General features: G+C 37.8%; 2 protein-coding genes and 1 long non-coding RNA gene across 3 annotated transcripts; 2 read left to right on the top strand and 1 right to left on the bottom strand.

Annotated features, from left to right (window-relative positions):
• Positions 1-5,878: 5,878 nt before the first annotated feature.
• LOC106623440 (protein FAM200B-like) lies at positions 5,879-6,319 on the bottom strand. Its single transcript, XM_014242962.3, has 2 exons — positions 6,014-6,319; positions 5,879-5,896 (listed from the first exon to the last, which is right to left on the bottom strand). Exons 1-2 carry the CDS (start codon positions 6,317-6,319, stop codon positions 5,879-5,881), a joined length of 324 nt encoding a protein of 107 aa, XP_014098437.3.
• Positions 6,320-7,733: 1,414 nt separating this feature from the next.
• Positions 7,734-10,344, top strand: LOC138857022 (uncharacterized). Its single transcript, XR_011396016.1, has 2 exons — positions 7,734-8,146; positions 8,213-10,344. It is a non-coding gene; the product is annotated as an uncharacterized lncRNA (long non-coding RNA).
• Positions 10,345-14,117: 3,773 nt separating this feature from the next.
• LOC138857055 (uncharacterized) lies at positions 14,118-19,020 on the top strand. Its single transcript, XM_070108469.1, has 4 exons — positions 14,118-15,019; positions 15,252-17,433; positions 17,491-17,853; positions 18,367-19,020. The coding sequence occupies exons 1-4, from the start codon at positions 14,118-14,120 to the stop codon at positions 19,018-19,020; spliced, it is 4,101 nt and encodes a 1,366-aa protein (XP_069964570.1).
• Positions 19,021-20,709: the final 1,689 nt, after the last annotated feature.

Below are 20,709 nucleotides of genomic sequence, written 5' to 3'. Positions count from 1 at the left end.
ACTATATTTTCAGAATTTTCTGGATTAAATTCAATCGTCATTTTCAAAATTCTCCATCGAGTAGTCAATATTCTAAAATCATTTTCTATGACTTTACGAGCGCGTGACAGTCGATTATTTAAAATACGCTTAGTGTTTGTTAGATTTAATCCGGGATAGGGGCGCATTTATTTACTACGGAACGAGAATGTAGCATCTCCAATGAAAAAGTGTGGAAAAGGTGACACGTCAGACAATGGCATAGGAGGTGGCAAAGGCAGATAGTTCTCCATTAACGCATGACCAAATGAATTTACTTGAAAAATTCCTATATAAATATTAATAGAAGCTCATTATACTCTTATATTAAACAATTTTGTACAGTCTTTGATTTCCATAACTGCCAATACTAACTGATGTGAACGTATATTTCGCATCACATGTTGCCATCGAAACGATGCTATAGAACTTTTTATAATTGTAGAACATCAATCACAGACACAATTCGGAATGCTACACATATTTAAAAATTTTTTAGCGATGTCCTTGTATTGAGACTCTGTTGGCACACTTACATAAATTGGGGAAAGCAACCGCCAGGTTGCCTCACACGTCTCGAATATGATTTCCCGCACTGTTGTCTTCCCTAATTTATAACTCCTCTGCACCGTAACGCCTTGTGAAAAATAGCTAATAATTGTAAGAAAAAAAATTTATTGATTTTGCCGATAAAACCTTTTGTTCTGTCTTTTTTTTTTAAAGTCCTGTTTACTTTGGAACGTACCTTGTATATTAAGAAAGCCTTTACTCGGGACCAAACCGCTGTTTCGGCTTCTGTAATGAATTTTGTCAAAAGCTATGCCCTAGTGGCAACGTAGAAATCAGCTGTTCTCTTTTCTATACATTTGACTTTTCTTACAATTTTATTAATCAAATAGTAAGGATTTGATTTGATACCGACGATAAGTACGGAAGGGGGGAATGTCGGTGACTGTTTGAGCTATAAGTGTACATAATATATAGAAAAATCTAAGACGTTTTCGATGTAGTTTTTCTTTTGCTAAATTTTCAAAAAAATATTTTACTCTATGTATATATATTCTGCCAAAATTAATTTTTGTAAAATCCGTAAAAGATATACTTATGTACATAAGTATTTGTATTAATAATAAGTATCCTACGTCGTTTCTAATACCACTAGGGATATGTTTACAATTTATAATATAATATAATAGCAACGAAATGATAATTCTGGAGAGCAGCTCATCTCATTTTTGCCATTAACTTTGGGCTCTCGTAACTTTGTTTCCGCATAAGCCCCCAAGTGTTCAACGGAATTGAGGTATGGATTCTTAATATTGCCAAGTAGTCCATTCTTTATAAAATTCCTTTGGTGAAAACAAGGCCATTTGCTTCCTTTGAACTTCTCTTGCTTCCATTGGACCACACCCCATACCACTGTATAATCCTACAAGTAACACAAGAATCAGATGTTTTCCTGTGTGTGTAACACAGCTGAGATATAAATAAACGGAATGTAGTTAAAAAACTTTTTGTGAGCAGGTATTTGGTGAATATTAATGAAAACTACACTTGGTACACGAAAACACTTAAAAACAAGTAAGGAAGTGCTAAGTTCGGATGTAACCGAACATTTTATACTCTCGCAAAGTCAAATGGTATACTCGTTTGAGATTTCTTTGTGGATTGACTAATATTTTCGGTAGAAGGTCAACTATAGGCACTGGGGTCCACATATTTAGTACTTAGGGGTTTGAACAGTTTTGGTTCGATTTAGACAATTTTTGGCCGCAAGGTGGCATACTTTAATTGCATTATTCACGCAAAGTTTTACCCCGATATAATCATTGTTACCTGATTTGCATAGTGGAAAGTGAAAGAATCAGATGGAATTGAAAATGGTGTTACATGGGAAGTAGGCGTGGTTGTGGTCCGATTTCGCCCATTTTCGCACTATGACATAGAGTTGAGCAGATCTCAAGATATGGGTTTTCACCTAAAAGTGGGCTGTGCCACGCCCACTGACTAATTTTGAACGCGGTTCCTATAAAGCCAATTTATACCATCTCAGAGATAAAATTTAATGTCTCTGGCGTGTTTAGTGCTTGATTTATCGCGCTTTTAGTAGTTTTTAACAGTACCGTTATATGGGGAATGGGCGGAGTTGCCACCCGATCTCAACTATTTTCACACCGTCAATAGAAGTGCTAAAAACATTTGCTTCGAGTGATTTTTGTTATTATAGCATTAGCGGTTTAGGAGATATGCACATTAAACCTATTAGAGGCGGGACCACGCCCACTTTTTAAAAAAAGTTTTAACTGCAGATGCCCCTCCCTAATGTGATCCTGTGTACCAAATAACAGTCTTGTATCTTATTGCGGAGCTTTGTTATGGCAAGTTATTTGTTTTTGATTAATGGCGTTTTGTGGGCGTGGCAGTGGTCCGATTACGCCCATCTGCAATACCAACCGTCTCACGGTACCAAGAAACATGTCTACCAAGTTTCATAAAGATATCAGATATCTCAATTTTTACTCAAGTTAGAGCTTGCACGGACGGACGGACGGACAGACAGTCACCCGGATTTCAACTCGTCTCTTCATCCTGATCATTTATACATATATATATAACCCTATATCTAACTCGATTAGTTTTAGGTGATACAAACAACCGTTAGGTGAACAAAACTATTATACTCTGTAGCAACAGGTTGCGAGAGTATAAAAAATACGTAATAATAATTCTCATATCAAAATTATAGATCCAGGTTACTATGGAAATGCGGACTTCGGATAAACATTTTGACAATTATAAAGTAATTCAGACTGACAGATATACACTCGGCAGAAAACGACCGATTTCACCGTATGTTTTTCTTTGTTCCAAGAGTTTAATCATTATTTTCCTTTCAGAGGGTCTCTTTGTTTTCTTTTAGGCGAGATTCGATGTTCTAAATTTAATAACAAACTGAATAAAACAAAAATCGTTTGAAATACTATTGCGAAATCAAGGAAACCTGTAACTTACTGACACTTTTCTTTTTTTTTGGTTACTTGGTTTTTACGCGAATAATTCCCATTTTATGGTATTAGATTTTCACTGCTTTAAATTCATGGGATTATACAACAGACTAGTAATAAAGCACTTCATGTGATATTATATAAACGTGTGACATAAGCGTGTACGCAGACACTCGGCAGAAAAAGTTTGCGTACACGAGTGGCTGATAAAAGATCTATTTCGAGCTATTTTGGATTTGTACCCGCTACGACGTTACATGTTGCACGGTCCCTTGGTCTTTCCTCGTCGTCCCCTCGCTCACAATAAACGAGTTTGGGTTACAAAAGAGTCCGTGTGTGAACTGTATATTTATATTCTATTTACATAACATACTATCACAATATGCTAAAAAACTAATATATTACAACAGCAATTTATATATGTAAATCCTACCTTTAATCATTTAAAGCGTATGTACACCTGTATCATTCACATATTATGTATGTACGTACATATGTACACCTTCACCCAAATCATGTTATTATCACTTATCAGTAATAACATTTGCGTGAGTTAATATCGTCTACACCAGTGTTTTTCAATTTGTGGGTCGCGACCCCTAAGGGGGTCGCAAAGCCTTACTCGGGGGGTCGCCAGCTGAAAAAAAAATCGAGGTTCTTACACAACAAAAACAAAATTTTAATGAGAAAGATATGCTTGTTTATTTTTCATTAATTTATCAAATTGTGGTGTTATTTGTGAAGCATTAATAATTTAATCATTTTCTAATTGCAGTCTATTTCTCTTTTTAGTTTTAATGTCTACCATTGCAGAAAATGTCAGTATGAATTGGCGAACGGCACTAATAATTTAAGAGCTTCCCTTGCCAGCTCTGGATATTCGTGTTTTCTTTTCATCCAAAATACGTCGACAATTTGCGAATAAAATTCCATTTTAAGCATGCCATCAGTAGCTAATTCTAGAAGACATTCCTTCATTTTTGTGTTGACATCAGCCAGATTTATTGATTTGTCCAAAAAAGGGCTTAAATTCCAACTACACCCATTGTCAGCTTCAGAGTGCAAGTCTGGAAAGTATGTCAAAAGTTTATCTTGTAAATAATGCAAGCTTTGTGTCATACAAGGAATATGAGCCGATACTGCAAAACTTTGGTCTGATGCATTATCTTCAACAATCTTCTGAGCACACGGAAAAGACTCAAACATTTTGTTTTGCTGAGAGGTCGACCACAAACGAAGTTTTGTGTGAAATGCTTTTACTTTATCTTTAGCTGTTAAAATCTTTTCTTCTCTTCCTTGAAGGTTCTTGTTCAAATTGTTTAGGTGGCTAAAAAGATCTGCCAAAAATGCTAATTTCAAGAGCCAAATAGGGTCAGAAAAACTGTAAGCATATTCTGATTTTGCATCTTGTAAAAACATTAACAATTCAGCTCTCAGTTCCAGAACTCTTGTCAATACCTTTCCTTTGGATAGCCACCTGATCTCTGTGTGATAAAGGAGATTTTGATGAAGGGAGCCCATATCTTCACAAACGATTCTGAATAGCCGGGTTTGCAAAGCTTTACCTTTGATAGAATTCACAATTTTTATTACCTCTTTGAGCACGTCATTTAAATCAGAAAGTATTACCTTAGCAGCAAGAGCCTGTCGATGAAGAAAACAGTGTGTCCAGGATATGTTTGGTATTATCGATTTCAATTTTGCAATGAGTCCGCTATTTTGCCAGTCATAGCTTTAGCGCCATCGCTACAAATAGCGATACATTTTTTTCAATCAATATCGTAGTCGCAAGTGCTTTCTAAAAACATATCGCACAAACACTGCCCAGCAGTGTTTGCAGGAAGTGCTTTGCAAAATAAGGTATACTCGTTTGAGATTTCTTTGTGGATTGGCTGATATTTTCGGTAGAAGGTCAACTATAGGCACTGGGGTCCACATATTTAGTACTTAGGGGTTGAACAGTTTTGGTTCGATTTAAACAATTTTTGGCCGCAAGGTGGCATACTTTAATTGCATTATTCACGCAAAGTTTTACGCCGATATAATCATTGTTGCTTGATTTGCATAGTGGAAAGTGAAAGAATCAAGTGGTATTTAAAATGGTGTCATATGGAAAATAGGCGTGGTTGTAATCCGATTTCGTCCATTTTCGCACTATGACATAGAAACATAAAAAGAACGTTACGCACCGAATTTGGTTGAAATCGGTTAAGCACATCCCAAGATATGGGTTTTCACCTAAAAGTGGGCTGTGCCACGCCCACTGACTAATTTTGAACGCGGTTCCTATAAAGTTATCTCATACCATCGCAGAGATAAAATTTAATGTCTTTGGCGTGTTTAGTGCTTGATTTATCACGCTTTTAGTAGTTTTTAACAGTACCATTATATGGGGAGTGGGCGGAGTTGCCACCCGATTTCAACTATTTTCACACCGTCAATAGAAGTGCTAAAAACATTTGCTTCCAGTGAATTTTGTTATAATAGCATTAGCGGTTTAGGAGTAATGGAAATTAAACCTATTAGAGGCGGGACCACGTCCATTTAAAAAAAAAGATTTTAACTGCAGATGCCCCTCCCTAATGTAATCCTGTGTACCAAATAACAGTCTTGTATCTTATTGCGGAGCTTAGTTATGGCAATTTATTTGTTTTTGATTAATGGCGTTTTGTGGGCGTGGCAGTGGTCCGATTACGGCCATCTACAATACCAACTGTCTCACGGTACTAAGAAACATGTCTACCAAGTTTCATAAAGATATCTCAATTTTTACCCAAGTTACAGCTTGCACGGACGGACAGACAGACGGACAGACAGTCACCCGGATTTCAACCCGTCTCTTCATCCTGATCATACTATACAACTACTATACTCTGTAGCAACATGTTGCGAGAGTATAAAAATGGTATTATTGTGAAAAAAGGGTGGGGCGCTTTTTAAGAGCTGATTTATAGTGCACCCCACGCTTTTTTCATTATTTTCTTACTTACCTGAATTATAGTATTTTGCTGCTGACTAAGAGCTTTCAACTTTCGTTCAAAGAAATCCAACGGCTTATCAGCTTCTTTTTGATGCTTGGTTGTGAGATGCCGCATACGCTTTGACGGTTTCATACTCTCACGTGATAAAACATCGCCGCAAATTACACATTGATGTTTATTATTTACGACTGTGAACCCGTATTTCAAATAACTGTCATCATAATGTCTATTTTTTTTCGGATTCGATTCACCACCGCCGCTATTGATACTCGTACCAGATGTTGAAAGCTGCGATCTTTTGAGAAATTTATCCATTTTATATTTTTATGAACTCATGGGCGACTACGCTTAACTGAGTGATGAGAGTTGAAACAAAAGAACATTGCGGGTGGCGCGCGCGGGACGCTTGCTGTTACGGCAACGACAATCATGTCGTGCGGTGTGGCAACGTCGCCGTCGCCGATGCAGTATGACCCGCGCGAATAATAGATAAATTTGCCAAAATAGGAAAAACTTATTACCTAACGTATGTAGTCTTTTAATTAAAATTAAATTATTTCTTTGACACAAGGGGGTCGCCAGAATATTTCAACCTGTGAAGGGATCGCGAAATCAAAAAGATTGAAAAACACTGGTCTACACAGTATGAATCATTAAAAATATACTTTTGAGCTTCACCGAAATGTCTACTCTTTATTGATACTAGGGTCGCCAGTGGTCGAAATTCGACCAATAGAATTTACAATTTATTAATAATTAATATTGCACAAATACAATAAGGCACAAATAATCGCAGAAAAAGTACGCATATCTTTGGCTTAATTAAATGTATTCGATTCAGACAAACTCTATACTTTTGACATGCTTTGATAAATGTGCTTTATGCGGTACATTGTGTGTGTCCGTGTTGTCTATTATATACTATGTTCGCACCGACACAAAATTCGTGTTTTCATAGACAAAAGGGGTTTTCACACGAAAACTTGTGTTTTCATCCATACAAAATCTGTCAAACGAAAACACAGTTTTCGCTGAAAACCCCTTGAAAACATACATTCCACTCAGTATAAACGGTGCCTGCTCTAGTTTAATCGATATTATTAGAAGACATATTTTGCCAGCCTTAAATGTCAGTTGACAATTTGTTTACATTCCATAATTGGCCTAAACGTACCCTACAAGAAACTGCTGATGGGTTTACCAATACACTCACATTTGATATGTCAGTACTGTTAATTTACATTTGCATTTTTAAATTCAGAACTATCCACTGATTGGAGAAAGACGTACCCAGAGCTATTGAGAGAAGGAGATGGCATCAAGTAAAAATTTATTCTTATATTTTTATATTTTATTATATTTTTTGTTGCATTCCTTTTTATATTTAAGTATATTTTTGGTTGAAATTATATATATTAAAAGTTTGAAATTTATTAAAGAAATAAAAATTATATTATCTACTGCGCAAAAGAAGTTTTCACTTCTGCTAGCGTTTCAGTCATAACTGACAATTTTCAGCTATGACGAATTTATGGTCAGCTTTGACTGTCATATTATTCATCAGATGACCGTCACTGTTTTTGTAGAGTAAATAACAAATGTAAACAAATAGATTTGTGAACTGTTAATGAAAACTCATCGAAAACACACAATGTCGGTCAGAACGACTTTGGTTCCACAATCCACAAATTGGGTTTTATGATGTTTTTTTTTCGCTTTTGGGGCTATGTTTGTTTACATTTCACGTATATAGCAATTGAAGTGAACAAGAAACAGACAAATTATCGTACTAACTGGAGAACGTACTAATTTTTTCCGCGGCCTGAACAAATCTTAGTCTGATAAGCACACGAACTATTATTGAAAATGATAAAATGAGAACATAAGTCTGTGATTCTCTGCTGTCTTGCAGGGCTAAGTGTTACCCTGTAGGTGGTAAATCATTCACTACCACAGTTGCAAAGTTTCGCGTCTAACATCACTACATAACCACATCTAATTTTTTGTTATTCAATTAAAAATTATACTGTAAGAGTAGCAACATTTCCCATGCAAAATTTTTTAATACGAAAGAGATGCAAGCATAGACAATAAATCTGTCAAAAATTGCCGCAATTGAGTCTGCCATTTGAAGAGCTTCGGGTAAGTTGCGAATTTTGCTTAAAATTTTTCATGAATGTTTATTAAATTAAAATCTTTTCAAAACAGAACACCAACAAACGAAGACATTTGTAATATAAAGCGTAATAATTTTACAAAGAGTTTATACGCACGTACATACAAGTTGGTTCAAAGGTTCTGAGCTCGAAACGAAAAAATATTGTTTTCTTTACGAAAAATATTTTTATACCCTGAACAGGGTATATTACTTTTGCCACGAAGTTTGTGACACCCAGAAGGAAACGTAGGAGACCATATACGCGAACTAGTCCCTCAGTTTTTGAGATATCGATCTCGAATTTTGAACACTTCGTTTTCTCCCCAAGAAGCTGCTCATTTGTCGGAACGGCCGATATCGGACCACTATAGCATATAGCTGCCATACAAACTGAACAATCGGAATGAAGTGCTTGTATGGAAAACTCTTTCATTTGACGAGGTATCTTCACGAAATTTGGAATGTATTATTATTTAAAGCATTAATCTAATCTCCGAAGAAATTGTATGGATCGGATGACTATAGCATATAGCTGCCATATTAACTGAACGATCGGAGTAAAGTGCTTGCATGGAACATTTTTTTATTTGACGAGGTATTTTCACGAAATTAGGCACGAGTTATTGCTTAAGGCAACAAATTAATCTCCACAGAAATTGGTCAGATCAGATCACTATATCATATAGCTGCCATACAAATTGAACGTTCGGAATCAAGTTCTTGTAAGGGGCCTTTGTTTTTGTGAAGGGTATTATAGCTTCGGCGCAACCGAAGTTAACGTTTTTCTTGTTTTTTATTCAATATAATCTCTATATTGATAGAACACTTCGGTGAGCAGATAAATTTACGTTTTGATTCGGTAGATTGTCCACCAAGATCGTGTGAAATCACAACGTTAGACTTTATGCTGTGGGGATGTGTTAAGTCTTAAGTCTATGCGGACAATTACGCTTCGAATCGGGCCTTGGAAAAAACCTCACGCGTGTCATTAGCCAGTTACCAGTCGAAATGCTTAAACGAGTCATCGAAAATTGGACTCAATGAATGGATCATCTGAGACGTAGTTGCGGCCAACATTTGAAAGAGATAATCTGCAAAAATTAAATGTCGAAGTAGTAAGTGCCAGTACCAATAGAGATCACGAATTAAGTCACTGAGTTCATTTTGTGAAAACAACTTGGGCGTAGATGTTTCACCTTCCCATTCACTTCCATTTGTAGACTGCCCCGATTTCTGTGAATTTGGTAACATCATTGTTACTGAGGGCATTCGAATTACTTTTGAAACGTAAATAGGCCGTGGAAGATTTTCACTGTGCAGTACAGGACATTTTGTAGACTGTAAATCTGGTTATCTCCAGGTTTGATTGCGATTAAAACCTTTATCATCTCCAACGCAAAAATAACAATCATCGAAATGATTTGTAGGCTCCTTCCAGATCATCGGAATACCAAAGTAATCCAGAACGTTCTCCTTCTTTCCATAACCTTAAAGACTCAACGCATAACTTACAAACTTTATGAGGAACCCATGGTTTTTCTAGTTTGTCTATTTTAAAAACATCATTGTAAGCCTCCTTAACAATAAAAATATAACAAAACAAATTAGAACTACATACATAAGTATATCAACACTTCGTGGCGAGCTCATATTTTAAAAGACAAAACAAATATATATTTAAATATATATTCAGTAATTAAAGGATTATAAACTCATAAGAACGTATTTAGATTCACGTGTAAGTACTTCGTATTGTCGAATAGCTGAGATCTCAGCTGTTCTACGGAGCAAAGGGTGGGGATTGCTAAGAGTAGGGATCACGTGATGTTTGTATGAGCGAAACAGTTGCGCAGAAGCCTAATCATGACCGATAAAATTAATTTTTATGAATAAAAATCTGATTATTGTTCAAATTATAAGATTTGTGAAAATCATAAAATTAAGAGCACATTCAGTGCTTTCATAAATATATTTGTGATCTGGACACAAACATGAAAGCATGGAAATTTTCACAGATATCCAGGCAACAAAAAAAAACTTTTTTTTGGAGAGCTGTGTAATAATCTCTATAAAATAATATAATAATGTAATTTTTTATCTTGTTAATATTTATTATTTTTAAGCTAAACATGTATAATAATATTGATGTAATAAATAAAAATGTAAATTCTTAAAAAAAGAACAGATTTCTTTTCATATACTTTAATATAATTGGAATGTCTTTAATATAAAATCATAAAGGTATACAACAAAATGCAAGTACGATTGCTCATAATTTGAGTAAACTTAGTATACAAATTGGTCTAATTCATTTCACTGTGAATGTAAATAACTGTTGCAACACTTCCTACTTCTAATTAAATTATATACGGAAAACGCACAAGAGAATACCGTTTTACTTTGCGAGAGTATAAAATGTTCGTTTACACCCAAACTTACATACCTCATCTGATTTTGAATACTTTATAAAACAATTTTAAACAATGTGTCGAAAAACGAGAGAGCACGTAGAGCGTTACTCTAGTATCTTCTTTGCTTCTAATCTGTAAATAGTACGGCAATCCTGAGTGTGACAAAAATCGACACAACCGTCTCAAACTGTTTATATTTAGTACCCATTCCTTTAGAAAACTAGAGTTATTAGTTGTGTTGTTTTCTAACAATGTATGTATTTATATGTACATATACGTATTTCCTGGTAGCGAAATTCTGAAAGTTGGTGCGGTTTTACTATTTGTACGCAGACTTTTTCTGCGCTGCAGATTTACTATCTTTTGTAAATTGGCCTATAAAACAATGACAAAAATAATAATAACAAGTAAGGACGGGCTAAGTTCGGATGTAACCGAACATTTTATACTCTCGCAAAGTCAAATGGTATACTCGTTTGAGATTTCTTTGTGGATTGACTAATATTTTCGGTAGAAGGTCAACTATAGGCACTGGGGTCCACATATTTAGTACTTAGGGGTTTGAACAGTTTTGGTTCGATTTAGAAAATTTTTGGCCGCAAGGTGGCATACTTTAATTGCATTATTCACGCAAAGTTTTACCCCGATATAATCATTGTTACCTGATTTGCATAGTGGAAAGTGAAAGAATCAGATGGAATTGAAAATGGTGTTACATGGGAAGTAAGCGTGGTTGTAGTCCGATTTCGCCCATTTTCGCACTATGACATAGAAACATGAAAAGAACGTTATTCACCGAATTTGGTTGAAATCGGTTGAGCAGATCTCAAGATATGGGTTTTCACCTAAAAGTGGGCTGTGCCACGCCCACTGACTAATTTTGAACGCGGTTCCTATAAACCCAATCTATACCATCTCAGAGATAAAATTTAATGTCTCTGGCGTGTTTAGTGCTTGATTTATCGCGCTTTTAGTAGTTTTTAACAGTACCGTTATATGGGGAGTGGGCGGAGTTGCCACCCGATTTCAACTATTTTTACACCGTCAATAGAAGTGCTAAAAACATTTGGTTCTAGTGAATTTTGTTATTATAGCATTAGCGGTTTAGGAGATTTGCACATTAAACCTATTAGAGGCGGGACCACGCCCACTATTAAAAAAAAAGTTTTAACTGCAGATGCCCCTTCCTAATGTGATCCTGTGCACCCAATAACAGTCTTGTATCTTATTGCGGAGCTTAGTTATGGCAAGTTATTTGTTTTTGATTAATGGCGTTTCGTGGGCGTGGCAGTGGTCCGATTACGCCCATCTGCAATACCAACCGTCTCACGGTACCATGAAACATGTCTACCAAGTTTCATAAAGATATCTCAATTTTTACTCAAATTAGAGCTTGCACGGACGGACGGACAGACGGACGGACGGACAGACAGTCACCCGGATTTCAACTCGTCTCTTCATCCTGATCATTTATATATATATAACCCTATATCTAACTCGATTAATTTTAGGTGATACAAACAACCGTTAGGTGAACAAAACTATTATTCTCTGTAGCAACAGGTTGCGAGAGTATAAAAATTTAATAAAGCTGTTTCGATATTAAACTTAGTTAACTATTTTATAACTATCATAAATATTCAATGTTAAGTCGTTACTTCACAATAATTTAAGAATGAAATTTCGATACATCGATACTTTTATTAAGAGCTCTTTTAAATACTTTTTGGGATATAACCCCATATCAGATATTTAACAAAGTTTTTTTAACTTCTTTATTTTTTGATTTACTCACCGTTTCAGATCCGTTTGCTCATTTTGAAAACTAAACGTTCGTCCATCCTTGCTGCAGCGAGCAACACACTTCCTCTAAATTAATTTTGCTTTTGGCATTTCGGCTGTAAAATAAAGTAAACAAGTAAGGAAGTTCTAAGTTCGGGTGTAACCGAACATTTTATATTCTTGCAACTTGCAAGGATCAAAGCTCGGGAAATTACTTCATTTGTTTACAAAATTTTATATTAAGGAAGTATTGATACGTTTCAACCCATTTTTGACACAAAACATACTATTATCGAGAGTTTCATTTATTTATTTTATTATATGAGTTTCAATTATATATCTTACACATTGACCGATATTTTCGGTAAAAAGTCAACTATAGACACTGGGGTCCACATATTCAGTATCTAGTACTTGAACAGTTTTAGTTGGATTTAAACCATTTTTGGTCATAAGGTGGCATACAGCTAATTGCTTATTGAGCAAAGGATATCAATAAAGCAATAACTAAGCGGCCGCGTTTCCACTTTTGAGGTGGCTGAGATCGTAAGCGTGAAGGGGTTGAGCACAATCCGAATAAGAGCCTATACGTTCGAATCTTAAAACTCATAAAACTTAAATTTTATTTAATTTTTTATTGTATTAATGGGAATCTAAGCATATCTTAATTCAATCACAATAAAAGCATATTTGACTTCTTGGGATAATTAAAATATTTCAGGAAAATGTGTTCATATGTTTAGGTTTATTGAATATTCCCTACACAAATGTGATAATCACACATACATTCTTAAATACACGTACGCTGACACTTGCTTCTTCTTGCCCCGCACAAACAATGACTTTTGTCTACACTTTTTGCTTTTTGCGAGTTGAACGATCGCTGGCAAGGAGGGATTGGGGCGCACTGCCACATAATTATTTCAGATAGTTTTTATTAATCGAATTTATTTTAAAAACGATTATAAGTATGAATTTATATTTTTACGTATATTATTATTATATTACGAAAATAATTCATAAATGCATTAGTATTTTTCAATACAAATTAAGCAACATATTAATATATTATGAATCCTCATTTGACACGCCTCTGTGCATGGTGGTAAAATCGCTTTTACACACAAACTCTTTTGTAACCCAATCCGGTTTATTGTGGGTGAGGGCACGACGAGGAAAGACGAAGGGACCGTGCCACTCGTGTTCGGGTGGCATGGTTTGTGTTCTTGTTCGTAATAGCTCGCTGCTACCCTTTTCAGCATTCCTTTTCACTTTCAAATTCTTTGAACAGTTGCTAGAGCGCTCGGTTTCAAATGAATTCGTTCACAAATTTGAATTCTGTTATCTATTTTTGGTATGTATGTAATATGCAAATATGTATGTGTTTAAGATTTATTTTCTATTTTTATTTTATATCACACGATGCACCCTGTGCAAAGTGTTTCTCTATTTCTTATCATTCCGTACTTCAATTATTCGCTTTAACTATTGTACTATTCTTGTAAGTTCCTTCTTCTCCTTTGGATCGCCGCAATAAACGGACGTGTTTTAAGTTTAGCTCTGCCTTTTATTGAACATAATTTTTGGTGCCTCCTGTGAGGACTAAGAACATTGCTAACTTTGAGAGTTTTAATTGGTGATTCTCATAAGTAAATTGTCTCGACGCTATCGTAAAGGATTAAGGCGATATTTGTGGATAAAGTTCAGTTTCTGCAGTACCACTGTAAAGCATAACCGCACTTTACATGTACATAAATTGGAAATGGCAGAAATAAATCTTCGCCAATTTCATGCATCTGCAATTTCTCGCACGTTGGATCAGGTGCGCAAGGCGCACGCAGGTGAATTAGATGCATCCAAGGCTGAGCAACTTTTGAATTCGGCGAGATCACATTACGACCGCATGCTCGTAAATCACGAGGCACTCCTCAGTTTTGCGAAAGACGAGGAGTTGGAAGTACATTCAGCATGGTGGGACGTCACCGAAGAAGTGTACAACGACCTATGTTCCAGTCTTATACGCTTACGTTCGACGAAAGGTGACGAGTCACACAATCCCAGGGAGGGCAATATAGACTCGTCGGTCGAGTTAAAGTTGGAGCCGTTACATATTCCATCATTTGATGGTGAGTTACATAATTGGTTGGCATTTAAGGACGCGTTCGAGACTTTAGTACACAACCGGGAATTACCCACTGCATACAAACTTGGTAAGTTGCGTCAAGCTGTTCCTTGCTCATCAGTGCCGTTGGTTGGTGGTGTTTATTCTGGAGGTTACGAAGAACTGTGGGCAGCTTTGAAAAAACGGTATGATAACCCCAAGCAGTTGGCAGAAATTCACGTTGCGCGTTTCCTAAACCTTCCGTCGGCGTCAGAGGAGTCAGCGCAATCATTGCTGAATATTGTGGATGTTGTAAGCGATTCTCTGCGTTCATTAGCTGTTATGAATTTGCCAGTTCAAGAGTGGGATGCATTAACTGTACCTATCGTCGTATCAAAGCTCCCTCCTACAACAAGGCGCGAATGGTGCATGCACTGCTCTCCAACGGAGTTGTCCAGTTGGAGGATGTCGCCAATGTGGCCGCAGGCACAATACCATTTTTTGTCGAGAATCACAGCACTCTGCTTCGCTTTCCGCCACGAGGAGAGTGGTAACTACTACCAGTACTAAATCGCAGCCCTGTCAACCGTTAGTACCGGCTCAAACCACGTTATGACACCACGACTCTGTAATCGGATGCCATGCTCGGGGTGACCAGATCGTACTTCTGGATACAGCGTGTGCGTATGTTTCTGGAGACAACTCGGAGGAGCGACTGGCGAGGATTTTATGTGATCCTGGATCACAAGTAAGTTTTATTACAGAACGCTTTGCTAATGCTTTGAATCTCCATAGAAGTAGCTATGATGTAGCGGTCGAGGGTATTGGTGCATTATCCTGTACACGCACCAAGGGCGTCGTGGCAATAACACTCAAGTCAACGGACTTGCAATTCTCAGTGGCAATCCATGCCTTGGTCATTAAATCTATTACCTCGGTGCTTCCAACAGCACAAATCTTTGGAAATCAGTATAAACACTTGGCTGGTCTGCAAATGGCAGACCCGCATTTTGGTACTCCAGGAAATATTGATCTTCTGCTAGGAGCTGACGTTTGGGGTCTCATTTTGAAGGGAGATACTATCAAGGGTGGTCCTAACGAACCACATGCACAACGTACGAGTTTGGGTTGGGTTATTTTTGGGCCTGCATCAACATCTTCAGTAAATAAGTCAGGTTTGCGCTCATATAGCGCTCAAATTTTGGAAGAGTCTCGTTTGGACGAGATTGTAAGCAGCTTTCGGAAGCTCGACGAAGGGTCTTATGCTGACGAGATTATTGATGATGAATGCGAGCGAATATTCTCAATGACTCACTCACGAACATCAGAAGGGCGTTACATGGTGCGCTTACTAATGCAAGCTAACGCATCACCCCTAGGCGACTCTTATGGCAGTGCCTTAAGACAATTCTATCGTTTGGAGCGTCGACTGGCCTCCGATGCACTATTACGTAACAAATATATTGCTTTCATGAAGGAGTATATCGACCTAGGGCACATGGAAGCCTTAGGTACATACAGTGATTCCCGTCGTATATATCACATTCCGCATCATGCCGTACTAGACAAGTTTCGTGTCGTTTTTAATGCTTCATCACCAACGTCAAATGGTGTTTCTCTTAATGATATACAACGTGTGGGTCCAACCATTCAGAATTCGTTGAACGATATCCTTTACCGTTTCCGAAGGTACGCAATTGCTCTCACAGCCGATGTGGAGAAGATGTTTCGCCAGGTTTTAGTAGCACCAGAGGATCGAGATCTCCAGCGTATCTTATGGCGCGAATCCCCGAACGAGGATATTAAAATATATCAGCTTACGACGGTGACTTATGGCATGGCATGTAGCCCTTACAATGCAGTGCGAGCGCTGCATCAATGTGTTATCGATAATTATAGAGTGGTGAGCGACCATAAGCAAGCTGAGTCGGCGCGCACTGCCATTCTCTCTTCATTTTACGTAGACGACTTCCTTACGAGCTGTACTGACGTTAATGAAACGGTTACCTTAGCCCAAAATGTATCCATGATTTTGACGGCTGGTTGTTTTAGGTTACGGAAGTGGAACTCAAATAGAGCCGCCGTTCTAGCGAAAATTGGCGAATCATCTTCTATACATGAATGCAATATTGACGTCCCTATAGCTACGGTGTTAGGATTGCGTTGGGACCCGGTAAGTGATGAGTTGTTGTTTAATGTATCACTGAAACACTATGATGAATTGCCAACGAAGCGACGAGTTCTCAGTGACGTAGCCCAACTGTATGACCCCACTGGATTTCTGGCACCAGTCATTATATCGGGCAAAGTTTTTATACAGACTCTTTGGTCTGCGGGTATATCTTGGGATACCCCACTACCGAAAGATCTGTGCAATATCTGGTCTAAATTTCGGGATGATTTATGTACTCTCGCCAAGGTTCGGGTTCCTCGTTGGCTTGGGATGAATGCAACTCGTCGCAGTACGCTCTATGGTTTTTGTGATGCCAGTCAGGAGGCCTACGCTGCGGTCGTTTACGCACACACAATCGACAGTGATGGCAATGTTAAGGTATCATTGCTCACCGCACGTACTAAGGTTGCGCCGCTGAAAGGCGCCACCATCCCTCGACTCGAACTATGTGGAGCTCTCCTATTAGCTAAGACGATTGATAATGTTCGCAGAGCTCTTAGTTTGGTAGATGCCTCTGTACACTTACTGACGGACTCTAGTATTGTATTGTGCTGGCTACGCAAACAGCCAATGTTATTAAAACCATATGTTGCCAACCGGGTTCAGCAAATACAAGAATTGACCGCTCTAGATTGTTGGCATTATGTACCTTCGGAACAGAATCCAGCAGATTGCGCGAGCCGTGGTGTGACTCCATCAGAGTTGCTGAGCCACCATTTATGGTGGACGGGTCCAGATTGGTTACGTCAGAAGGCAACTCCGTGTAACCAGGTACCGGAGTTACAAGCAGACGAAGTTGTAAAGGTGCGGATTGAAGAGAGGGCCAGAGTTTTAACCTTCGCATTTTCAATTCGGTTGCAGCTCACCACCCGACGTTTCGATGGACAACATATTCCATTAACACAGCGGTTTAGTTCGATCAAACGACTAATCAGAGCTACAGCTATAATACTTCGCTGGTTACCAAAGCTTCGCCGTCTTCGCCAACATCGTGTGACAACTCCAGAGATGGATACCGCGCTTGAATTGCTCATTCGTATTGATCAAACGTCCGCGTTTCCGCAAGACTTACATTGCTTACGTGAAGGCACAAATTTATCAAGCTCTAGCCCACTACTACCATTTAACCCCTACTTGGATGATCATGGTATCATACGGGTAGGCGGTCGCATTAATGGGTCATCATTGCTCGAAGAACATCGTCATCCAACTATACTTCCAAAGGTTAGCGATTTAGTTAGGCTGGTACACCAAACTCATATCGACACCCTTCACGGCGGTACACAGCTAATGCTACATACTCTATGCTACCGCTACTGGATCCTTAATGCAAGGCAAGTTGTACGCAGTTCAATACATAAATGTGTGATTTGCAGACGACACCGTGGAGTTACCATTACCCAACAGATGGCCTCATTACCACGACATCGGGTCTGCGTATCTCGGCCATTTCTGGTGTCAGGTGTCGACTATTGCGGTCCTTTTTCACTGCGCATTGGCACTAAAAGATCTCGCAGTAGAGTGAAAACTTATCTATCAGTTTTCGTATGTATGGCTACCAAAGCTGTGCACATCGAGTTAGTGGATAACTTGTCATCAATGGCGTTTATCGACGCTTTCACGCGTTTCGTTAGTCGACGCGGCCTGTGTCGCGACTTATACAGTGATAACGCTACAACTTTTGTAGGAGCCAATCGGGTAATGAGGGAAGATCTAGCTGCTTGACACAATGAACAGAATCAGCAATATCTTGCCAACATTGGGACGAGTTGGCACTTTATAACACCTAGTGCTCCCTATCAAGGTGGATTGTGGGAGGCTGCTGTGAAGTCCGCGAAACGACATCTGGTACGGGTAATAGGTAACCAGGCGATGTGGCATTCGCAATTACAGACGCTGGCGGCACGAATTGAGGCCTGTTTGAATTCGCGTCCACTTATACCGCTGACGGATGATCCTGAAGACAAATATGCGCTAACACCTGGAGACTTTCCCATTGGCGCTCCTCTTATCGCAGTGCCAGAACCTACCGTAGCGGAAATACCTGTTAACCAACTAAAGCACTGGCAGTGGTTACGACGAATACATCAACAGTTCTGGCATCGGTGGAGTGAAGAGTATTTGGCAACCCTGCAAACACGAAGTAAGTGGCGGAGGCGTACCGAAAATATTCATGTTGGAGACATTGTCCTAGTCAGACATGAAAATCTTCCCCCAACACATTGGCGACTGGGTCGCATAACAGAGGTTCATCCGGGCAGGGATGGCCTGGTACGCAACGCAACATTGGTTACCTCTTATGGAGTGTGCACCCGAGCAGTGCAGAAACTGTGCTTACTCTTACAACCCGACGATTTCGAAGCAGTAGCTTCGACCGGGCAGGATGTTTAAGATTTATTTTCCATTTTTATTTTATATCACACGATGCACCCTGTGCAAAGTATTTCTCTATTTCTTATCATTCCGTACTTCAATTATTCGCTTTAACTATTGTACTATTCTTATAAGTTCCTTCTTCTCCTTTGGATCGCCGCAATAAACGGACGTGTTTTAAGTTTAGCTCTGCCTTTTATTGAACAGTATGCATAGAATAATAGAAATATTTTGAAAAATTGTAAATAAGAAGACAATTAAGATATAGATTATGGAGTAAAGAAATTATGAATTTTTAATACTTAAAGATTAGGAAATTCCTGTTATAAATTTGGCCTTGAAACTATTAGTAGCGGATATTCAATACATACTGGTGTATTAGGGAATCCCCGTCTTAAGTATTTCTTTGAAACTGTTAAGCGGGTAGGTATTATGCATATTGTTCTACCATATTCATGGTAATTCATTGTCAGCAAAATGTGTGACCAACATCTCAGCATACAAATGAAATGCAACACGCTCTAAGTGTTGCGCAGTCGAACCGCACAAATCTTTACGAAAATTTTGTGAAAAGGAATGCAGAAAAACTAGACTCGAGTTGCTGGACTTTCTTTACCCGTGTGAATGCACAGAGCGACACCAAAAGAGAATTTGAAAAAAAAATGAGGGTCAAAAGACTCCCAATGTAAAAGCCGTCTAAGCCAACGAAATAACGGCAAGTTCGCGCGGACATTGTGTTATTGAAAAAAAACCAAATAACGACACACATATGAGCTCGCACTCATATTGACACCAAATAGTGCGAATCGTCGCGGAGTTGACAAAATCGACAATTTTACGACTATTTTGTCTCGTTTGCCTTTTTGCAGTGCCTTGTCATTGAAAATTGACTTATGGTATTTTGAAGTACTACGATTTTAAATTTTACTGCATTTTCATGGCATTGAATTTAATTAAAATGGACTAAACAGAAAATCAATTCAATTATGATGTTAAGTAAACATACAATATCACTATGGAGTGTAATTAGAACTCATAGAAGTAATAAAGGATTCCATATGAATGGGAATTTTACATACATTTTATAATTTAAAACCATGTGTGGTTATATTAAATCGACAATGATTCAAGTTGCCATTTTTCTCTTCTGAAGTGAACATCAGAAAATTCTTCAACTTCTGATTTTTAGTATTACCATGAAGAAGCAACTTTTGGGCAACTTGTAGAATACGCGCGTTCTTATGAATGAATTTGTTGTTGGTGTTATTTGAATTTGCGTTTCTGCTAATTTTTGTGAATGAATGCGTAGATATATGTATGTATGAATGAATTTGTTCTTGTTGTAATTATGAATATGTACATACTAACAGACCGTGGCAATTTACGTATTTATATACATATGTATTTCTATTTTTGGCTGTTTTGTGTAAACGAAGTGAACACTAACTGGTGGTCAAATCAAAAAATTGTATACTTACATATGCTACACATAGTCAATAAAGTCTGCGTTCATCCGACACATTTTTAAGTAAAGTTAAAACACAATGCAAATACTAGGTAATTCAGTTCAAATTTTTTACATGTATTTCTTCTTTATATTTTTAAGTTCAAAATGCAATAACAAGAATGTTATTCCTATTTTAGTTTTTGTGATAACGGGATTTTAGTGTAAGAACAAGTTAACATAGGCACCATTAACTCTGCGTT

The sequence above is a fragment of the Bactrocera oleae genome, chromosome 4 (genome assembly GCF_042242935.1).
Source record: "Bactrocera oleae isolate idBacOlea1 chromosome 4, idBacOlea1, whole genome shotgun sequence".
Lineage (NCBI taxonomy): Eukaryota > Metazoa > Arthropoda > Insecta > Diptera > Tephritidae > Bactrocera > Bactrocera oleae.
The sequence above is the reverse complement of the archived record's forward strand: the minus strand, read 5'-3'. Positions and strand labels throughout refer to the sequence as shown.

Excerpts from the sequence above, each read along its gene's own strand:
- LOC106623440 (XM_014242962.3), bottom strand. The coding sequence starts at position 6,319 with ATGGATAAATTTCTCAAAAGATCGCAGCTTTCAACATCTGGTACGAGT.
- LOC138857055 (XM_070108469.1), top strand. The coding sequence starts at position 14,118 with ATGGCAGAAATAAATCTTCGCCAATTTCATGCATCTGCAATTTCTCGC. Across the intron at positions 15,020-15,251 it reads GAGAGTGGTAACTACTACCA|AAGTAGCTATGATGTAGCGG; the intron begins GTACTAAATCGC and ends GAATCTCCATAG. Across the intron at positions 17,854-18,366 it reads ATCCAACTATACTTCCAAAG|AATCAGCAATATCTTGCCAA; the intron begins GTTAGCGATTTA and ends CACAATGAACAG.